The sequence below is a fragment of the Stegodyphus dumicola genome, chromosome 12 (genome assembly GCF_044657685.1).
Source record: "Stegodyphus dumicola isolate Sdum_Otavi_A_Nest chromosome 12, ASM4465768v1".
In the NCBI taxonomy this organism is placed as follows: domain Eukaryota; kingdom Metazoa; phylum Arthropoda; class Arachnida; order Araneae; family Eresidae; genus Stegodyphus; species Stegodyphus dumicola.
Window position 1 is genome coordinate 114,629,912 of NC_140779.1, and position 21,336 is coordinate 114,651,247.

Below are 21,336 nucleotides of genomic sequence, written 5' to 3' on the forward strand. Positions count from 1 at the left end.
CCACCCCTATTCCCACGCACGGTGGCAACGCAAATGAATCGCTTATGTTCTGCTTCCCACAGGAACAGCACGTCGAACAGGAAGCACGGGCCCGTCTGGAAGAATCAACAAGAGGAAGTGAATTTCAAAAGGATGCTCCCTCCCTGTCACGTGAATGTTGAAATACTGTATTCAGACTCACTATTCAATATTAGTTTGAGGGATTTCAGAGCAACACAAATTGATGTCGCATGGCCGAATGCACTCAAAAAAAAAAAAAAAAAAAAAAAAAAAAAAAAGAACAAAACTATGTGGTAGAAAATACCGGGAAGTGTTTATATAAAGAGATTAAATTACATAAGTCAAAAAACATACTCCGATGAGATAGAACGAATTTAATAAATATCTGATAATGTGCCTTATTATTTCAATTTTTTTTATCAATTTCTTAAAATGTAATTTCCTTTAGTTGAATAACTACAAATTAACTGATCGATATAACCACATAGCTACCAATCTACGGAACAAAAACAAGCTTCAGAAATTTTTGTTCACTGTGCTTCAAGCCATATTTCATTTGCTTATTACTTTAATTCAAAACATGAAATCAATCTCATTGTTTTCTTAAATTTCAACATTATTTTTGCCTGGAACAATCAGTAGTTACAAATTATGAGTTGCACTTAATTAGTAAACATGGCAGGATAATAGTATTACGAATTATGGAAGTAGGGGCAGAATTAGGTAGCAAAAGGATGACCACCTGATTGTCAACTATATAACTATATTTCACACACCGAAGGTAAACAGCTCACTAATTTCAATCTACTCATCAAAACAATACATAGTGTGGATTACTTAATAATAAAATCCACCATTTTGATTTAGCCAAAAATATAGGCACACACACATACACACACACACACACACACACACAAAAAAAAAAAAAAAAAAAAAGCATTTTGAAACAGAGACCTTTAGAGTTTATGTTACATTAAATGAGAAAACATTTTAATAGCAGTTTTTAAGAAGGTAGGGGAATGCTCTTTCTTACTGCAGTAAGAACTGATGAGCCAATGAAAATTTAATTCAGGCACTGAAAATTGAAATCACCAAAATAATTTTTATATCCATTGGTTTTATCTTTTATAGGTCAGTAATAAAAATTATGGATCTTTCAATGATATGGATATAAGATAATTTTTCCCTCTTACACAGGAGCAGCACCTCAAACAGGTAAATGTAAACATATGAAATTTATATCTTCTTGAAGATGACATTTATTTGCCAAATAAGGATAATAAAATAAATATTTCATAATATTTAAATTGCTCTTTTCATGATATACAAATTAATTACAATTTTTTGAAGATATGTGAATTAACTATAAATTTTAATTCTCCTTTTGCTTCATACCAAATAAATTTGTTATTGCATATTTGATGTCAAATAAATTTCAAATTATCAGAATATTCATAGCAAATAAATTTGTTCAGGGACTTTCTGGACACCTTATAAATTTTTAAGGTCATATCAACTATTTGTGATAGCAAATATATTTCAGAGTATTTATTTCCCTACCCTTTACAAAAGCATTGATCTAGTTAATTTGGCAACAAAAATGAAGTTTTAAATCAAATAATATTAAAAGGTATTTAATAAAAAGTTCATCAAATTTTAGAACATGTTTTTATGCCTGGTTCCATTTAAAATACAAGGTCTGGCTATTAATTTCCTGGACTCAAGGAATAACTCAGAAAAAAAAAAGGGTTAAACACATACCGTATTTGACGGCATATAAGACGCACTTTTTTTCCTAAATTTGGTCTCAAAAAAGTTACCTGCGTCTTATACGTGAAGGACACAGGTTAACTTTCAATACTGAATGCTATTTTTAGCCCGGATAAAGGTCTAGGCACACATCACTTTTTCTACATCTGCCATAATTATTTTGCGCATGCGTGAAATATCTGTCACAAAAAAGCGCCAAAGCTCGAAGCTGATGTCGAAGTTCGAACAGGTTCAACGGTCACATTGCCTCTATGGAGCCTTTCCTTCTTTACATAGACTTTCTTTGACTCGGCCGACACACGTGTCGGTATCAGTGCTACTCTGTATAAACGTGTTCAGTATCGGTGCTTAAAACTATTTGTTTTAAAAAAATACCCTGGAAAATATGACTACAGGAAACAGGACATTAAGCTATACAATTCAGTATAAACTAGGAGTGTTAAACTACGCCAAAGTTAATGGAAACAGAGCAGCAGCAAAGCATTCGGTCTACCACCTACCGAAAAAATGATACGTACTTGGCGTACTTGTAAAAGGATCTTGGGAGGACATAAAGGCTGAAGTAATTGTTAAGTCCTTTAAGAAGTGCGTAATCAGTAATGCTCTTGACGGAACAGAAGACAACACATTATTCGAAGAAGAAGATACTAGCGATGACGGAAACAGTAGTGATGACGATTATGATGATAGTGAAAAGGATTTTTATGGTTTTGAAAGTGATTAAAGTCTCATTTCATGATAGGCAACGTTCTCCTTGAATCTGTGTTTTTTGTTGTTTCTGCTTTATTTTGATTGCTTGCCGTTCATTCATTTATTCATTATTGAAATTTACATATCATGTTCAAAATAGCTTGCCGTTTGTTAATTTTCCTTAATAAAAATATGTTTGGTAATTGCATTCAATGATTGTTTATTTGGCTTTTACTAAACGTGAAAACTAAAAGAAACCACATTTTAAGTTATTGTTTATTATTGTTTATTATTTTAAGTTATATTTATTTAAGTTATTAAATATTACCATGCTGTTGCGCGGACTATTCAAATTTTTTTTCCTTGTGTGTGGCCTTATAAATAAGGGGGAATCTTATATGCCGTCAAATACCATAGTCATTTAATACGATTCAAAGTAATCTCCATCAGCCATAATGCACGTCTGTGCTCGACTGTACAAATTTCGGAAAGAAGTTTTAAAGTCCTCTTTTGGAATGTTCTTTAATAGTGACGTTACAGTTTTCTTGATGGCTTCAACATCCTGAAATTTTGTTCCCTTGAGCGAATTCTTCAGCTTAGGAAACAGGAAAAAGTCTGCGGGTGGTAGGTCTAGAGAGTATGGTGGATGCTGCATTTCAACGACACCATGCTGGGCTAGGAATCACTTCACAGGCAATGCAATGTGTGGGCGGGCATTGTCATGTAGTAGCAGCCAATTTCCATTTTGTTGAAAATGAGGCTCACTCTATGAATTCATTTTCGAAGTCGGTCAAGAACTTCTGTGTAGAACTTCCATTGATAGTCATGTTAGGAGGAAGAAATTTATGATAAATGAGTCCATCACAATCGAAGAAAGCGATTAATATGACCTTGATTTTGGACTTTTTAAACCGAAATTTTTTCTGCCTTGGTGAACTTGGAGACTGCCATTTGGAGCTTTGACGCTTGGTTTCAGGGTCATATTGATAACACCAAGACTCGTCTCCCATGACTATCCTATCCAGGAACACAGGGTCAGCATCAGCCTTGTCGATAAGTTTGCCACATGCGTCAGTCTCAATTGCTTTCGTTCGGCCCTTAAATGGTGAGGAGTGAATCTGGAACAAATCTTGTGTTTGCCTAGGTCTTGCATCAAAATTCGCCGAACCGTCTCTTTGTCCATGTTGAATTCATTGGCCAGTACTTGAATAGTCAATCAACGATCACATTTCACCATATCGCGAACTTTTTCAATTGCTTCCGGCGTGCATACGAACTACGGCTGAGCTGTGTGTGGATCATTTTTGACGGTTTTGCGTCCATCCCGAAAGCGTTTAAATCGTTCAAAAGTTCTTGAGTGGGATAATGCTTCCTCGCCGTAAACTTGCTTTAGCATTTCGTAGGTTTCCGCAGCTGTCTTGCCCAATTTGAAGCAAAATTTAATATTAATTCTTTGCTCCATTTTCACTTTGAAAATAGGAATTTAAGAGCTACAATTTAATGTACCTTTCCACGAGAACCACTTACTTCAGAATGGCGCCGATTGCAATGCACATGCACAAGAAAACGCTCTTTAATATGCAATCATTAGCGCCATCTTCCCGCTTTTTGTTCTCCTAGAATTATTACATCAGTCCTGGAAATTTATACCTGGACCTTGTACATAATTATATCAATATAATAATTTTTCAGTAACATTTTAAGTTTTCACTTCAGTTAATTATAAGGAGAAACAATAAAAATGTGGTAAGGACAAACGTAATGAATGAAAATATGCTATAATTATACAAAATGTCAACATGTGAAATATTGTGAAAAAATTTTCCTAGCAATGAATATCTTAAAGTTAAAAGTTGCAAAATCATATCCATCTTCTTTAATTATTAATATCACAATAAATTAGAAAGGACAATAGACATGACTAATTTCTACAAATCTTGATTGCTTAGTCAATAACGTAAACTCTTTGTTTTATTTTTCCTTTCATCCCTTGCATTCTTTTATTTCCTTATGTTTAGAATTATTTTGCTAACATATTTTTAACTCTTAATTTGTTCTTCACGATGCTTATTCATTTAAGAAATTTATAGTATATGAATTGATCACTATTTCAATTATTACTGCAAACAGAACCCAAAGGAACCTTTCTGGTACAGTCAAAAGTTGTTAATTCGGACACCCATAATCCGGAATGATCTATAATCCGGACCTCAAAGCTAAAATCTTTCTGCGCATGCGCTGCGTTGATGCATGCGCATAGGCGTTTTATGCGTGCGCGCAGGACATTTACGACTGCGCATATGTGTCTGCGCAAGTGCAGAATACATTTTTGCGTGCGCGTTATAATGTATAACGGACGGTATAAGCTAAAATTATCTAATTATCTATTTCAGTTAATGTTGATGATTGCGCTGTTCCTTAATCTTCGAATTGGATCCGGCCTATTATTTTTTTGCAGACTGTAAGAGCAATTTTATAAAAGTAAGCTTGAACTTTCGATTATATCAAATAGAATTTCCGATGCTGGAGCTCCCAAAGGATCTAGAAAACGAAAGTATGTTTCAATGTCCATCAAACAAAAAACGAATTGCTACAAAAAATGGATATAGGCATATCCTTTGTTTATCTAACCGTTCTGAAATCTATTTATCAATTTCACGCTGCTCTGTGCGGGGGAAGGGGGGACGTCGCGGCGCGCAATGAACTGGAAGTTGATCTGTCAGTACTATCATTATCTTCAGGGCAGATGTTTTTATTTTATTCGGCTTATAATTCCTTACTAAATGTAGCATTTAATCTCGATGTACTCCGTCTTTGATATGATTTAAATCAAATTCCTCGTCATTACAAATATCACGAATACAAATCAAATAGTTTTCTGGTTGCAATTTTCTAATTTCGGCTATGCGTAAGGTATGCTTTATGCATGCGCGCGTTGAAAGAAATGTTTAATAAAGTAAACAAATAAATATTAAGCTTCTTTTTTGGTAAATTTTGATACCCTTTAGATCATAATTGCTCATTATTTTATAAATTACGGTTTCATATTTTTAATTTTATAATTTCTGCATGCCATCTTACCAGATTTAAACTGATGATCTATAATCCAGAATCGCCGAAGTCCCAACGAGTCCGGATTAAAGACTTTTGACTGTATTCTTAAAAACTTCTTGACAGTATATTATCAGCTTTAAATTCAGCAATGAATGAATATATTCTAATATTCCTTCTTAACCTTTTAACTGTCAAGTTATTTTGATGATTTGGTTGCATAAATTGTCAATTTTGTTTTATTTCAAAAATGAAATGTTTGCCTCGCAGTAAAAAAAAATTTTTTTTAATGCCGCGCTCTTTGAACTTTAACCTCTATCCTTTGAAACCTTCAGTAAAATGCTGCCATCTGTTGAACTGAAGCCGAAATAAACTTCTCACGATATATATTCGTGTATAACAATACGATGCACTAAAAAAAATTAGCCCGAGAAACACTCGGGCGTGACATTTTGGAATACCAGTGCAGTGCCCGAGATTATTTTGGGCATGACAGTTAAAAGGTTAAAAATGTGCACTAATACGAAAAGATAACAGAAAAGCTGAATCAATCTCTAAAACCACATTTTTAACTTTTCATATTTTTATGTAAAACTTATTTTTAATTGGTCAACTACTGATTATAAATTACTTTTAACTAATTTAATCTCTTTAAAGAACTATTTTTTTATCTTTCGCTACTTGAAATTATTACCATATAATTAAAAACATATCAAAATGTGTTTGATACTATTTTGCTTCTACTTTTTTCACAATGTTTGAACACTAAGATATATCACTAGCATTTTCCTCGTAAAATCTACTCTATGTCGAAGTACTCATTTTAAAAATTTCAAATACAAGCATACAAAAGAGTTATCCCTGTTAATAACTTCAAATCATTATTATATTAGCACATTCAGCACAATTTACACAGCTGTTCCAGCAACAGTAAATTTAATGCCTAGAATTACTATTACCACCACTATTACAAGTTGGCTAAAAAATACCAGTTCTGATTCTAACAGTATAACAAATGCTTTCAAATTTCATTAAATTCACAGTCCGTATTATTACTTAATATATAATGAATGCTATTATGTAAATATCCATTGCAAGGCTCGTATATATTCAGAAATCGATACAAAATGAAGCTGATGATTTTTTAAAAAAGACAAACTGTAACCTATGTTTTTTAAAAGTGCTGAAAAGAAAAAAATTCATAAATTCCTAAGATTAAATATTACCTGTGCCTTAACTGCAGATTAAGATCATGTATGAGAATGCCAGTTGGCCCCACACCGATCCTAAGTGTTTCACCATTTCGATTCTTGACGAAGTACTGCTCCATTCCAAAGTCTTCAAGCTCAGACGCTTCTTTGAGAAACTGATAAACTGCAACATTAGATTTTGTACCCTTAAGCAGCATATGTTCTTTCAAAACATTCTGACACAATTGAGCAATTGCTGTCTTGTCTGTTTCAATGCAAACCTACAAAACAAATGAAGCAATACATCAACACAAACTCAGTAACAAGTTAAAATTTTAATCAGAGGAACTTTTTTTTTTTTAATCTCATGTTAAGGATAATGCTTCATACAGTAATATACAAGAGAAATTTTCTCTTACTACTTATTTTTTATATTAAAGCATCCTTTAGTTTTATGATAAAGTTTAATTCAACAATTACTATGCATGTGTTTAACTAAATTGATGCTTCTTCATACCATTTTAAGCAAAATGTATTGTTACGTGTACAGGTTCACAATAGATTGAATGCACACATGTCCAATGATAGGTTGTATAAAATTTATTTTATCAAAAGAAACATCTCAGTGTTTTGGAAGTTTCTACAGAAATACTTATACAGATGTTCACAGTATCGCAGAGTACAATCAATAGTTACACTTTAAACTACTAAGAATGTTAAACACAACACAATGCAAAGCTAAAAAGCGAAGCTGAATCTGAGATCACACTCGGAACTAACTCTCTCTCTGTGATAACAGCTAATAACAACTGACAGCAGAATTTTTCACCCAACAGCCAAGATATTTCTAGTACTTTCCGCTTTTTGTAGTTACTGGAATGCAAATGAGGGGTCGACTTACAGTTACAGCTAATACAATGATTGATCACATTTATCCAATTACAATACCTTATGGTAATACAGGGACTAGCTCAAAATGTCATTTTGGCAACTTTCGGAAATTTCTCACCAAATTTGGTGACAAAACTAGTGTCAAATTAGTTGCCAGCTTAGCAATATCTCCCCAAATTACTACTAAGATAGCCATTTACTCATTGTATGCTTTGCCCTGTATTCTTATTCTTACTTTTCCAGCATGGCTTGTCTCTCTACATCTTTCATGTTACATTACACAGAAAAATACAACGGTTTCACAAAATTGCACTAAAATCATCTATGTACAAAATCCATAACAGTATTTATCTTCTTATTTTAATTTAATGCAGGTGAGTAGCAGTATAAGCTTTCTAATAAAACCAAAAGAGAAAAATTCTAGACAATGAACTAACCATGATACATTGATGACTCGGTCATTTTACACATAAATTATACTATCATGATACCCTGATGGCTCAGTCATTTTACATATAAATTATGTAATATATGAATACTCACATGCATATTTTTAACATCTGCATTTGTTATTATACTTGGTTGGTTTAAATTATATCACTTATACAAATTCTGAGCTGATTCAGCTGATGCATAGCATTTTTAGAATGTTTTCAAAATAATCTAAAATTTCAGGCATTTGAAATCAAACTATTAGAATAGAGTTTGAATTCAAATATTAGTTTTATCATAACAAGTTTCTTAACAAGGAATGAAAAGAACTCATTTTCCCAAAATGTAACTTATTCTGAAGATAGAGCAGGGGAAAAGGCTCTAATATAAATGATACATGCCATTAATTTTAATGCATTTGGGTACACTTAAAAATTTGAATAATATAAATAGACAATATTTTTTTAATTCCTTAAAGTGATTATATTTGCCAGCATTTATCATAGCTACTGCACAAAAGTGGACCATTTTTAATATGGCAGTTATGTAAATCCATACATTTCAGAAGCAAGAAACATGAAAACTCATCAACATCTTTGCCAGAATTTTAACCACAGCCTGTCAGCTGGATGTATAAACCATTTACATCATGAGAACATGTAATGGGAACTATGATGATTCAATACAAATTACCCTCAGTGAATCAGTTTCTCCACATTTAGAATTCTTCATTTTGAGAGATTCATAAGTTTAGTGTCACAAAAAATATAATTTATCACTACTACAAGTATCATGGTTCATTATTTGTGTTCATCTTTAATACATATTGTTTTACATATTAAATGCTTATTCAAGTATATTTTATAAATCATAAATTTGAAAAATAATGAATAAATATTACTAATGTTGTACAAAATGCTATAGAATGAATTAAATAATCAACATAAGACAAATAACATTACAGGTTTATTATCAATTAATTTTCATTTTTCAATTAATTCTTTTAATTTTCTTGAATTAGTTTTGATTTCTATCCAGATATATTTTTCTTGATTTAGTTTTGATTCTTACCCAGATACAATTAAAAGGTGTGGCTGAGTTGAGAATTCTTTCAGAAGCTTCTTGACAAAGATCAAAGAATTTTCAACTGTTCTTCATTATTTGATATTGCATGAATTTTGTTATACGGATTTACTTCAGTTTTGATTTTTAAAAATTTGACTTTGTGCTTTCCTGTTAGTAAGTTTACTAACAGGAACATTTAGTCACTATGTAAAAATATTAATTCATATTCAAACAAATATACATACTTGTTGCTGCTCTTCCTCTCTTCCATAATATACAATGTCATCAGTGCTATTGCTATTACAATCACTACTGCCACCGGATCGCCAACGTACACGTATATGTGGTCGATCAATATCATCTGAGTTACTAGACACACAGTAATTAGATGGCAGGAACTTGGGATAGTTGAGTAAAGCAGCTGCAGTTCCACCTTCTGTATTTAAATCTCCTAGTTCAATCTGAGCTACTAGAGCTGCAAGCCTGTATAACTGATGACTGCCAGTTGTGCGCAACCGATTCTCAACAAAGGCTCGTCGAACATCAAGATAAAACAAGTGGCTGAAAAAAGTTTAAGTTTTATTTATTTGAAAGATATGTAACTGCATAGTAACCAAAATTCATTCATTCAAAAACAGCAGAAAAATCACTATTTACATTTAATTGCTTTTTTTCAGTTTAAATGACTATATACGAGTCATTATAATTTTATGAACTTAAGTTATGAATCCATTTGAACAATAACCAAAGAAGCACCAAAATTTTAAATAAATCTGATCAACAGTGTAATCAATATCTGCAAGGAAAGAAATATAAAACATTGACCTAATTTTAACTTTATTGAAGCAAAAGACTATCAGAGCAGCTCTAAAATTTTAGATATCTGACAATAAGTGATCAATGAAGCAGCATCTATCAACATGAATATCATCTAGTATCCCAAACACCAATTTCACTCATTAAAGATAAATTCAGAAATTGTTGCTTACTGATCTGATCCTTAAGCTCTCTGACCAAAAATGCACAATGAACCCAGAGCAAACTAGAGATCTATTTTCTGTATTTGGCATGTTGTTACATATATCCTCTCTAAACAAACATTTAAGATCTCTAACATTTAAAAATCTTCCTCTGTGTAATTTATGTTATCTTAGGACTTTAAATAGAAGACTTTTTACTGGAATAAGCCTGAACAAATCCCAATATTCTCTAAACCAGTGTTTCCCAAACTTTTTAAAATCATGACCCCCATTTTAGGTGCTTGTGCTATACTGCAACCCCAAATCCTCAGGAATATGTATTTTATAGTACTATGTTTAGACCCCTGTTATTCAGTTTTTAAGAATCTTGCAAACAAAGAAAAAAAAATTTTTTGTGACCACCATATTGGGTCACTACACCTAGTTTGAAGAGTACTGCTCTAAACAATTATTTAAGATCTTTTCCAACACTTAAAAACCGTTTTCTGCATAATTTATGTTATCTCAAGGCTAAGTACTGGCTTGCTAGACTAAATACTAGACTTAATTTCACTGGCATAAGCCTGAATAACTTACCAAAGAGACAAAACTATGGAACTATTCTTTACTCTAAAAATGCTTTAAAAACAGAGTTTTTCTGACAGAAAAATGACATTTCAGTACACTTAAAAAAAAAATGAGGATTCCCTATTAATGAGCTATGCCAGATATTATTATCCAGTATAGTAACTACTCCATACGTAAAAATCAGATGAAGTTGTACATAATTATATAAAGAACAGAATAAATCATGCTCTACAATGTTATACAAAGTTTTACATTTTTATCAAAATAAATTACAGTTATTTTCAGAATGTCAGTCGATGATGCTGTTTTCAGAAGAGCTTCACAAGCCTTTATCTTAACACACAATCTGGTTTTAGGAAAGCATTATGCTTTTATATAGTTTGCAGCAAGAGTTCAATATTTTTCAATAGCATCAATCAAAATAGCAGCAGATGATTGAGACATTTATTGAAAATCCAGATGTCATGCGTTACAAAAACCTATAAATACAGTTTACTCTATTAACTCTGAAAGACCCATACACTCCAAAGGATTAAAATTCAAAACTCCTACAAGTTAAACCGGTCTTAGATTTAAAAATCAAGCTGATATACTCATGCACAGACTGATAATCTCTTGAATATATGCTTCTGCAATACAGCACAGTTCACAGGAGCACTGTAAAATGGATTTTTTTTTGCAAACTGCACCTGTATGAGGACATGTATTAGGGCCATCTGTATACTTTTGATGTGGATTTTGATGATTAGGAAATGAGAAATAAATGCCAAACTGATAAAACAATTTCACATATTCAACCTGAAATGTAATGGCTTCTTTGATGAACATTGCAGAGATCATAACTCTATATCTTCTTACGCTGGACTTTTGGGATGTTGAGTAATCCTTAGAAAGCGAGTCCAGACTTAAAGGACTATAAAAAGGATTCAAAATAGATCAAATCTGACCGTAACAAGCTCTTTAAGGCAGCTTAGTGTAATTTAATTTGGTTTTGAAAATCTGCCAATCATGTCCCATTCTTAAAATCTATTTGTTTTGCTTTTTTTTTCATCTTAGAATCAATGAAATAGCTTAAATTTAAACCCAAATAAAAATTACAGAAAAAGTATGACTTACCGTGTTATATCTTGCAGCACAAGATGTGGTGGAACAAAGAATTTCACTCTAAGATGCATACGATATGGTGGTGGACCAGGCAATTGCCTTCTGATTTGGTTTCGCAAATTCAACCACAGTTTCTCATTATGTGGGCCGACATATTGCAAGCCCATGTAATCTGATTCTATAATGCCCAACATCTGACATACCTAAAATAATTAACATTAACAGTCAGTAAGTAAGAAATATAAGAGATGCTCTTTAAAAATAAGTAAAATTCAATTATGGAACAGCATTAGGTTCAAATTCAAGAGACCATTTATTGAAGAAAAATCTCTGGTTCTCTCACAGTAAGTACTTGCTCATTATACAAGAATATTAGAAATATTTAATTATAAATGTAAGCAAAATATACTGAATTTTTAAAATTGAAATTATAATTAAATATAAGCTGAAATTAATTTAATATTAATGTTATTTTAAAAAAAATATTAATATCATTTAAAAGAAACATATGAATTTTAACAAATTAAGGAAAATAACAGTAAGAATTATTTAAAAGAAACAGCAGTGAGTACATTATAATAATACAATCTATACATATTATTAATACGATAATAATATGTATAAATTGTTCTAATTACCAATTACACTTACATAAATCAAGCTATTTCATAGAATGCAGATCTCAAATTTTAAATCATATTTCTCAAAATGTGAGAGAAAAAACAGATAAATAGCAGTTAACTTATATTCTCTTTTACAAGAACTAAACCAGTTTATCGAGATTACTGGGTCTGCATAAAAACATAGCAAAGACTTAATGTTCTGTGATATCTCACTTATCGATTATTAGCACTCAATTTCACAGTCTGGCAGCTGAGGAGTGTCCAGTTATAAGGAAAATTGTTTCTAATTATACAACAGATAACAATGGTGGTAAAGGGGTGGAGTGTTCAGAGTATCTTGTAAAAGAGAGCCATGTAATTGTATTTACATTTTAAATGTTATAAGTGATATTCGAAGCAGTAGTTCTATATATGCATTATAATGCATTGAATAATGCTTGAACATCTATCTCATGTTTGCAACACCTCATCCCTTCAATGGCATCATTGTTTTCTTGAACTGCAAATCTGCCATTGAGGCCATCTAAAATGGCAAGATATAATTCTCCCAAGACATCAGCACACTTTTATAATTAATTGAGAAAGAGAAGAAATCATGCACCTTTCAGTGGATCCCAGCCCATGTGAACATCAAGGGGAATGAGCAAGCTGACTCTATCGCCAAGGAAGCCAGAACAGTCAAACCTGCCATCCAATCCACCACACACTTTCTGATGCTGTCGCAAAGCGGAGGCTTTCTGCCCATCCACAGCCGAAAGTTCCAACATCTGAGTTAAACTGTACCCGACATGGCACAACCACAATCACATGACTAAGAACGGGGCACCTGAGGGGCATGAAAGATCCTGCCTGATGACACCAGGGTATACACGGAGCGTGTGCACTATCCAAACACACAGCTGGACCACAGACATCTCCTGCCCTATCCTGCAGCCCTCTTTCAAACTGACAATGACTGATCATTCTTTTCATGGGCATAATCGAGAATGTGGCCAGGAAAGTGCTTCATGCCTTTGGTCCTATTTGATTTCTTGTTCTTCCTGCGTTTTTTCCTTCCCCCCTCTCTCTTTAGCACTTATCCTGGACACAACAACAACACATTTAAAATTCTCTCATTTGCATAATTTTTCATTTAAAAAACTTTTCTAAAATATTCTGGCTACTTGAGGTTTCTGGATAGTTGAATCCCAGACTGTCAGGCTTTAATCGTATTTCTTCAACTATGTATTACTCACAGATGGCCAAGTAATAAAGCAGTCAACCCCACTACATCCAGGAACATGTATGAGAGCTCCAGAGTGCCAGAGAGTGTGTGAATGAATTCAGGATGATAAGACAATAGGAAGGAAATGAACTTTAATGAAGTGATTTTTATCTTATCTAAGTCAAAAATTTATACTAGTTAACTATCTGTTGTTCAATAAATAAAGCACTGTTAGTGGCTTCATATCAATTCTCAATCAGTATTCAGCAGTAACAAACCATAAGTAGCTGAATGAGTGATGCATTTTTAGTTGATGTCACCAGCTGAAACAAGCAACATTTGTCACTGCTGCAAAACATGTGAGGATTATAGTTTGCTAATCTAACGCTCAAGCTATCAGAACAAAAGTGCACTTTGGTGATCTGTCTTCTATTCCCATATACTACTACAAAATAAATGAATCCATTTATACAATGAAAAGAATGCTTTCTTGATAAAGCAACAACTGCATAAGCTTTTGGTATGTTTAAAATGTGTTCGTTACAGACCGAGTTATCAGGTTTATCATATCTGATGCCTAGCACAGAGATAACATTAACAAAAAGTACCAAGAAAAGGTATATCAAATATATATTCTATGGACGATCAGTCTCAAACACTAATACTAAAAATCAGCCTTCCTTAAAAAAAAAAAAAAAAAAAAAAAAAAAAAAACCTCCATAAAGATAAAAACTTCCCTTCTTGTCAATTAAATTATTAAAAATATAACCTTTTCCATGAAAACAAGAAAACTTTGAATTCTTAAACTGAACAATCAACTTCATATGATTAAATGTGAGAATTCCCTTTCCTGTGGCCAACTGAAAAACTTAGAGATTTAGGGGTAATAGGTAGGAAAATTAAAAATAGTGCTAAACATGAAATGGGATAATACTTAGCTTTAATGTTCTTTACTTAGTTTTAATGTTCTGATATTTGGCAGTTTATCTATAGTACTTCTCAAAAACTCTTTAACCAATATTATATTTTCTAAGCAAAGTAACAAACTATTCAAAATAATTTCAAAATTCTGCTACTGGAAAAAATGACTTTTCAATCAAAACATACTTAGATCTGAAATCAGCCAATTTTCATCAAATTAAACTTTATCTTGAGAAATTAAAAAAAGTATTGCTTCACTTTTTAAATATCACTTACTAATCAAAACTGCAAAGAAATTATTGCATGTGATACCTATTCAAAACATTTATTTAAGTTCTAGATTTTCACAATTTTTTCTTCTCCTGTTTCTTATATTAAATTGTATATCATGAAACTTTTAAAGCTGATAAATCAGTTAGCATTGTTAACCATACAAATAAAGTACTACCAATGAAAGAAAATAATTAGACAATAAAGGCATATGATTTTAGAAATTAAAAAAATCAGCAAAATATTTATAATTTTTTATTTTTTTAAATATTATCCGAATTTTTTTTTTTTTCTCTGCATGAAAGTTACATATTCCATTTTTCTCTCTTTCAGTTAAAATATTTTGTTTTTGTAAAATGTAATGATATTGACTTTAAAACAAAAAAAAAAAAAAAGTCACAACTAGAATTACAAAGTCAGGAAGAGGAGGGTGAAAAAAGCAAATTTTAATAAAAATTTCTTTTAAGTATTTAAAATGATTGTTAATTGTATATGAATGCACTTAATACTAAACTATTAAAACAATTTTCCTAAAAATATGTGGAAATATATAACTATCAAATTTAGAACATTGTTTTAAACTTCTCATTAATTATTCATTAAGTCATTTAAAAATCAACATTTCCAACAATACCTATTTCAAAATGTACTGCTTTTCAAATCTGGAAAACTAAAAAATTTCTGAAAATATTTATATTCTTTTATATTTTTAACATAGCAATATTTTTAGAACACATTACAGTTTAGCTGAAAATATGTTACACTTGATAAATGGTTTGCGTATAGCACAGAGAAACAATCACACATACTAATCGGAATACATGTTTATATTATTGTTATGCGCTGTTAAGCCAATTTCTTTCTTTTCAGTTTAAGTTACACCTGCTATTTATGACAACATGAAACATTAACTGTCTATGCCATAAAATATACTAAAATGGCCTATTTACCCTGACTTTTATTTTCATTACATGAAGCTGTACAATTTCTCAGTGATAACTGAAAGTTTCCACTACAGGAGGTATTACCATAGTAAACAACCTATGTTTTAATGGGAAATGACTAACAGAAGTTATTTTACATTCGCACTTAAAACAAATATACGTCATCAATGTTAAATGAAATTGATAATTTAAAAAAAAAACATTTATTCTTTATTTCGCTGTCGTGATCTCAGATCTGTTTTGTTGACAAGCTGAATAATCGTAAGTGTCGATGCTAAACGTAGAACGCCTACGAAATATTTCAATCAGTTTAATTCAGCACAAAAAGAAGATTAATAATTCGGATACCAATCCGTCAACTTCGTTTGTATAATAATAATACACTGTTGTTTTTAATAACATGATGACTAAAAAATTAACTTTTCCAAACTTCACATAATATATTTTACTTACTTTATCAAGACATAGCTTTCCTTTGGCTTTCGTATCAACTTCAACCTCTATTATCACAGAGTCAGCTTGACTTACAAGGCACAACATTCTTCATAAACAATGCAAAACATCCATAGATTGCCAGTACCTTTGTTTGTTATGCCATGAGCACCTTTCACTGCTCACCAGCTGACATCCTGTGCACTTAAAGCGCTTTAACAACAAAACGGTATGCTTCAGTCTGTAAACAAACTATTCTTTACAGAACGTGTAAGTTACTGTAGTACACGAGTTTTACTAAACGTACTATAGAGGGCGCTTCCATCTGCTCAAGTCGTAAAATAATGGGAAAAAACCAAGGAGGTTAGAATAGAAGGAAGGAAGGAAGGTTCAACTTAAACAGTGAAGCTTGGCAGCCATGTTACTGTTATCGTTGTGACTTGTGCAAGGAAGTCCGTAATTACAATATTTTTTCTTCTTTTCTTTTTGAAGCATGTCAGCTTGTGTTGTATATGAATGCACAAACAGATTTTCGAAAAAGGTTCCTGGGATTACTTTTCCCGCGTAAGTATTGATTTTCTTTTTTTTTTTTTTTTTTATGTAATTTGATAAGTTAGGTAAAAAATATCACAATGTCATGTTGTTTTCTTTCCAGATGTGAAAAAAAGGGGATAATGATAATCAAAATATGTTTTTAATGTTTCTGTTTATAGCTGGCACCTTTGTTTCTTACCATACAATGATGTATGCTAGAATTTAAACTATATAATTTGAACGTTTTAGGTAATTCGTTTGATAATTTTCATGAAAAGTAAGACACCAATTGTTAATATTTTTATGAATTGTAAAGGTTTTAAACAAAGTAATGCTTTTCTTTATGTATTAATTATTATTAATTTTTAAGTTTTGTGAACTGTTAGGAATATAATTTGTGCATTTGATCAAGATAAACTAACTTTTCTGTTGTTAATTTTTTTTTTTTTTTTTGCATAAATATACAAATTTGTGAACAGTATAGCGATAAAAGTAAGTAAAATATTTACACAACTGAACATGTGGAAAGATGTATCCAAAAATATAGGCATATTTCTGTAATTCAGCTTAATTCAAGGCAATTTCTTTGAGATTCATAAATATGAAACGCGCATAAACTGAAATCACTGAATTCACATAAATCTGTTTTATTTTATTAATATTTATTTTCTTGTTGTTATAAGGTTGTTGGTTGTGAAAAGAATCTATTTAAACTTTCATTTTAAAAAAATGCAACTTGTGACTATTTTTTTAGAAAATTATCTGCTATTAATTTTAGGTTAAAATTATTTTAAATGATTCTTTAATAAATTACAATATTGTGAATAAATCAGAAATACCACTTCTTAAAGGAAAAGTTGGAAAGTACACCCAACAGGCTGCTAATAAAACCTAAACAAATTCTTGAAATATGCAGAAACATTATTTTTAAAGGTTTTAATGTTATGGACATGCATTTAGATTTCGAACTATTTCTTAATGATGTTCTGTACGTAGTAAATTACGGATATCATCTTTATAACTTTAAAACAAAAAACTAACAATAGCGAAGCATTTCATTATAAATTTTACATATTTTTAGTGGAAAATACATGCACGGAACAGCTTAAAAACACATATGTTCACTGCCGTAATGCAATATTTTGAAGTTACAAACATGGACGCCACTTGTTCGGTGAAGTTTCATTTTCCGATAGTGGAGGAAATTGCGAACCCTCCCTCCTTCTATTCTAACCTCCTTGGAAAAAACGATAAATCCTGTTCTTTGAATTGCGGGCTTTATTTGTTTAAACAGCTGAAGTTTGTCAGTATAAACCTCTAAGAAAATGAACTACTTGTAGTTGAATTTTGTTCCTCCCCTTTAAGACAACATTTCACTGTTGTAAATAAAAGTAAAAGAATTGAAAAGGCCAGAAGGTACGTTTGTTTGTTTAGCTGACTAAAGGAAAAGGATGCAACGGCTATATGGGCAAACTTCGGAATGTTTTTGTGGAAGACTTTCTAAGGCAAAAGCGCCCATGCAGCCAGGTCATTCTTAGGGACTCGAATTACAACGTTCAATGGACTTATCGTTTCGGCCACTGAGGGAGATCAGAGCAAAACAAACGAAAAAAAATCCTGTAAACTGTTTCAGTGACGGGCTTTGAAGAAATTAGACATAAGAATTGATAGAACTTATTTATTTTTTCAAAAATATTTAGCTACACATAACATACAACTACAAGTGAGAATCATAATAGAGTTTTTAAATTTTTAGAACTGTACACCTCGAGGCAGAGGTAAAGGGCTGAATGATTTATGATTTCAGACAGACAGAATTGTATCAAACGGCTGGGTACATAGTCGTATGGAAATCATAGATATATAGTATTACTATATCTATGATCTATAGTATTACTATATCTATGATGAAGATATGTTTTGGTGATAAAAAGGTTAATGGAAAAAACTATACAATTAACGCAAATAAGTAATAAATACATTAATAGAAGAAACAAATTGAATAAAAGTATTATGCTTTAAATTTTTCCACATTTATCTTTTTTTTCCCCCGTTTTTCTGCGTTTAGAAGTTATGCACTAAAACTTTACTAAGACGGCCACTCCAAATCAGTTTAGTCTTTTACAGGAGTGTTCCCTTTAGAACACGATTGTCTTTGATGCTAAATACAGTTAATTAATTGCGTTCTCAGACACTGATCGCTTTCAGACAGAGCTGTAGCTAGGGCTTTTAGTGCCCGGGGACAGTTGAAGATCTCGCGAAACTCCTGTTTGCCAAGCGTAGGATACATTTCATTCTAAAATTCGAAGCATCAATTTGGCGCCTACTGGATGCTGCGCCCGAGGACAAATGTCCCCCTCTCTAGCTACGCCACAGCTTTCAGAAATAGTCATCTTAGAGAGATGGCCTCTGTGAAAGATTTCTAAAATGTTTTGTGTTTGACAGAGCCAAAATTCAGCTTCAAATGTTTTTGAAGTGGTGGTCTCTTCGTGTGTTTGCGCAGTGATTGTCGTGCGAGAAGGTGCTGGTTTGGGAAATTCAGGATACATATCCGCGACTTTTGAGCAATGTTTCGCTAAATCCTTCATTAGTTTTTGTCTCTTTACACGAAGTTACTGTGCACTTCTTTTGATTTATCGTTTATGCATTCTTCGTACCTAAACAGGAATATAAAAAATTCAACTGCAATGTTTTTTGTCATCAACTTACATTATTCAGTAACACAATAAAATTCGCTAGAGAGTCTCTTTTAGTTACAATTACGATGCATTATTTTCAATTTCACAATTAAATTAGAACGTGACTGGATTGCGTGACTGCACTGTATTTTCATAAATCTACTTAACGACTGTCGACTATAGGCTCTATTCTACACTACAGCCTACAGCTACCATATATCATGTGAGTTTGAGTGCGATATGCGGTTCGGGCATCCATGTCTCCCTCACGCGCTGGGCTACCTCGCCGAGTTGTCTTTGTCGATTCGATCTTTCGAGTTTCTTGACTGGCCCAAAATCGTTCCGGTCCACCGGGCATCCTATCTGCCACTGCCTGGAACATGCTGTTCTTTATACTTCAAAGTCTATGCCCTTTATTCTATACTAAAATTCAAACACTATCGAACTCTAATAATTTATTATTAGCATATAAAACATATATACACAATTAATATTTACAAGTATTACGTTTCAGATACATGAGAGGACGGTCTATCGTTTTCAGCTAATATTAAATGCGTCACTCGTTCAATTGAGCTCTTTTTCCTTCTTCCACCACAGGTCGTTCGCGGTTGCTGCGTTATTTGTAGGCAAACGTGACAGCATCTGTAGCGCATGTCTTGAATTAGTTTTACAGCGTTAAGTCATCAATGACTATTACAGACCTGCCATATAGTTTTATTTAAAAAAATGTGTACACCACATGACATGGTGGAAGCGCGTTTGGAGCGGTAGTGGGTGGCGTGTCCACCATCAAGAGGTAGTCCTTTTGCTTGACGTGCTGATACCTGCTTGATGGCATAAGGTACTCCTTGCTTTTGTATGCACTTTGTTCTGTATAACCTTTCTTTATAGATTCAACCGCCTGAAGCATACCAGAACTTCGGAGCGAAGATTGGAGCGAAGATCGACATTTTGGCTCTTTCTCCTACTGGGGTCATCTATAGCAAGTCCAAAGAAGTTTCAAGAGGATCTTCACCCACAAGAAACAAGTTCTGATACTGCCGTGTACTGGACACGCACTTTTTGTATATTTGTAATGTGTATGTCTATGTATGTCTTTTGTAATGTGGTGTCGCTTGTATCTTTGTTTTATTGTTAGGGTACGCAAACAACACCTCGGCATAATTAAAAGTATAATTAGGGTTTAATTAAGGGTATAATTAAGGTTATAATTAAAAGTATAATTAAAGGTATGATCAAAGATATAATTAAGAGTAAAATATAAGTATAATTAAGAGGTATTATTAAAATATCGCGTTTTCTCTTTCAGGTTAATTAAGAGTAATTAAGATTAGTTACGTATTCTTTGTTTGCAGGTACTCGCGTTTTTATGTGATAGGTTTTTTTCCAGGAGCCAGTCATCAGGAGTAAGTTAAGAGTTTGTATAATTGGTAAGTTTGTTAAAATATTTAAGTTAAAATACTTAAGTAAAATATCTAAGTATAGTTCCTCTGTATGACCTCTGTGAGGTTGGGGGTTAGTTTACGGTTTATTTTGTGTACAGCTCCGTGTGGAGCTTTGGTAATACGGTATTGTTAAACCTCCTCTCGGAGTAGGTAACAAGGTATTGTAATCTGGTAAAAAGGTATTGTAAATCTCCTGATTGGAGTAGGTAAAAAGGTAATGTAAACCTCCTCTGTGGAGTAGGTATTAAGGTATTGTAAAATAGATTTAAGGTTTTGTAAATCTCCTTGAGAGGAGTAGGTAAAAAAGGTATTGTAAAGTCTCTCATGTGAGAGCAGGTAATAGGTATTGTGAATCTCCATGTGGAGTTGGTACACTTTTCCCTTGTAGTTGCTTTGGTTTTGTTAATCACCTCCTTGGCAGAGGGGTGTGGTAGTCCTTTAACTTTTTTAAGAATTTTTAAGTTTGAGAGAATTCGCTTTGGAATTCTCCCTTTCTTTTTTATAATTTTTTCTAAGTTTGAGACAGTTTTCTTGAATTTTTA

At 32.2% G+C, this 21,336-nt stretch overlaps 1 protein-coding gene across 1 annotated transcript in view; it reads right to left on the reverse strand.

The window, feature by feature from the left end:
• Positions 1–16,376, reverse strand: part of dnr1 (E3 ubiquitin-protein ligase defense repressor 1) — a 76,790-nt gene extending 60,414 nt beyond the window's left edge. Inside the window, exons 1-4 of the mRNA XM_035367049.2 lie at positions 16,156–16,376; positions 11,753–11,943; positions 9,335–9,650; positions 6,738–6,982 (exon numbers count right to left, since the gene is read on the reverse strand). Coding sequence (XP_035222940.1) covers positions 6,738–6,982; positions 9,335–9,650; positions 11,753–11,943; positions 16,156–16,242 — 839 coding nt within the window. The 5' untranslated portion in view covers positions 16,243–16,376. The remainder of the gene's footprint in view (positions 1–6,737; positions 6,983–9,334; positions 9,651–11,752; positions 11,944–16,155) is intronic.
• Between the last annotated feature and the right edge of the window lie 4,960 nt (positions 16,377–21,336).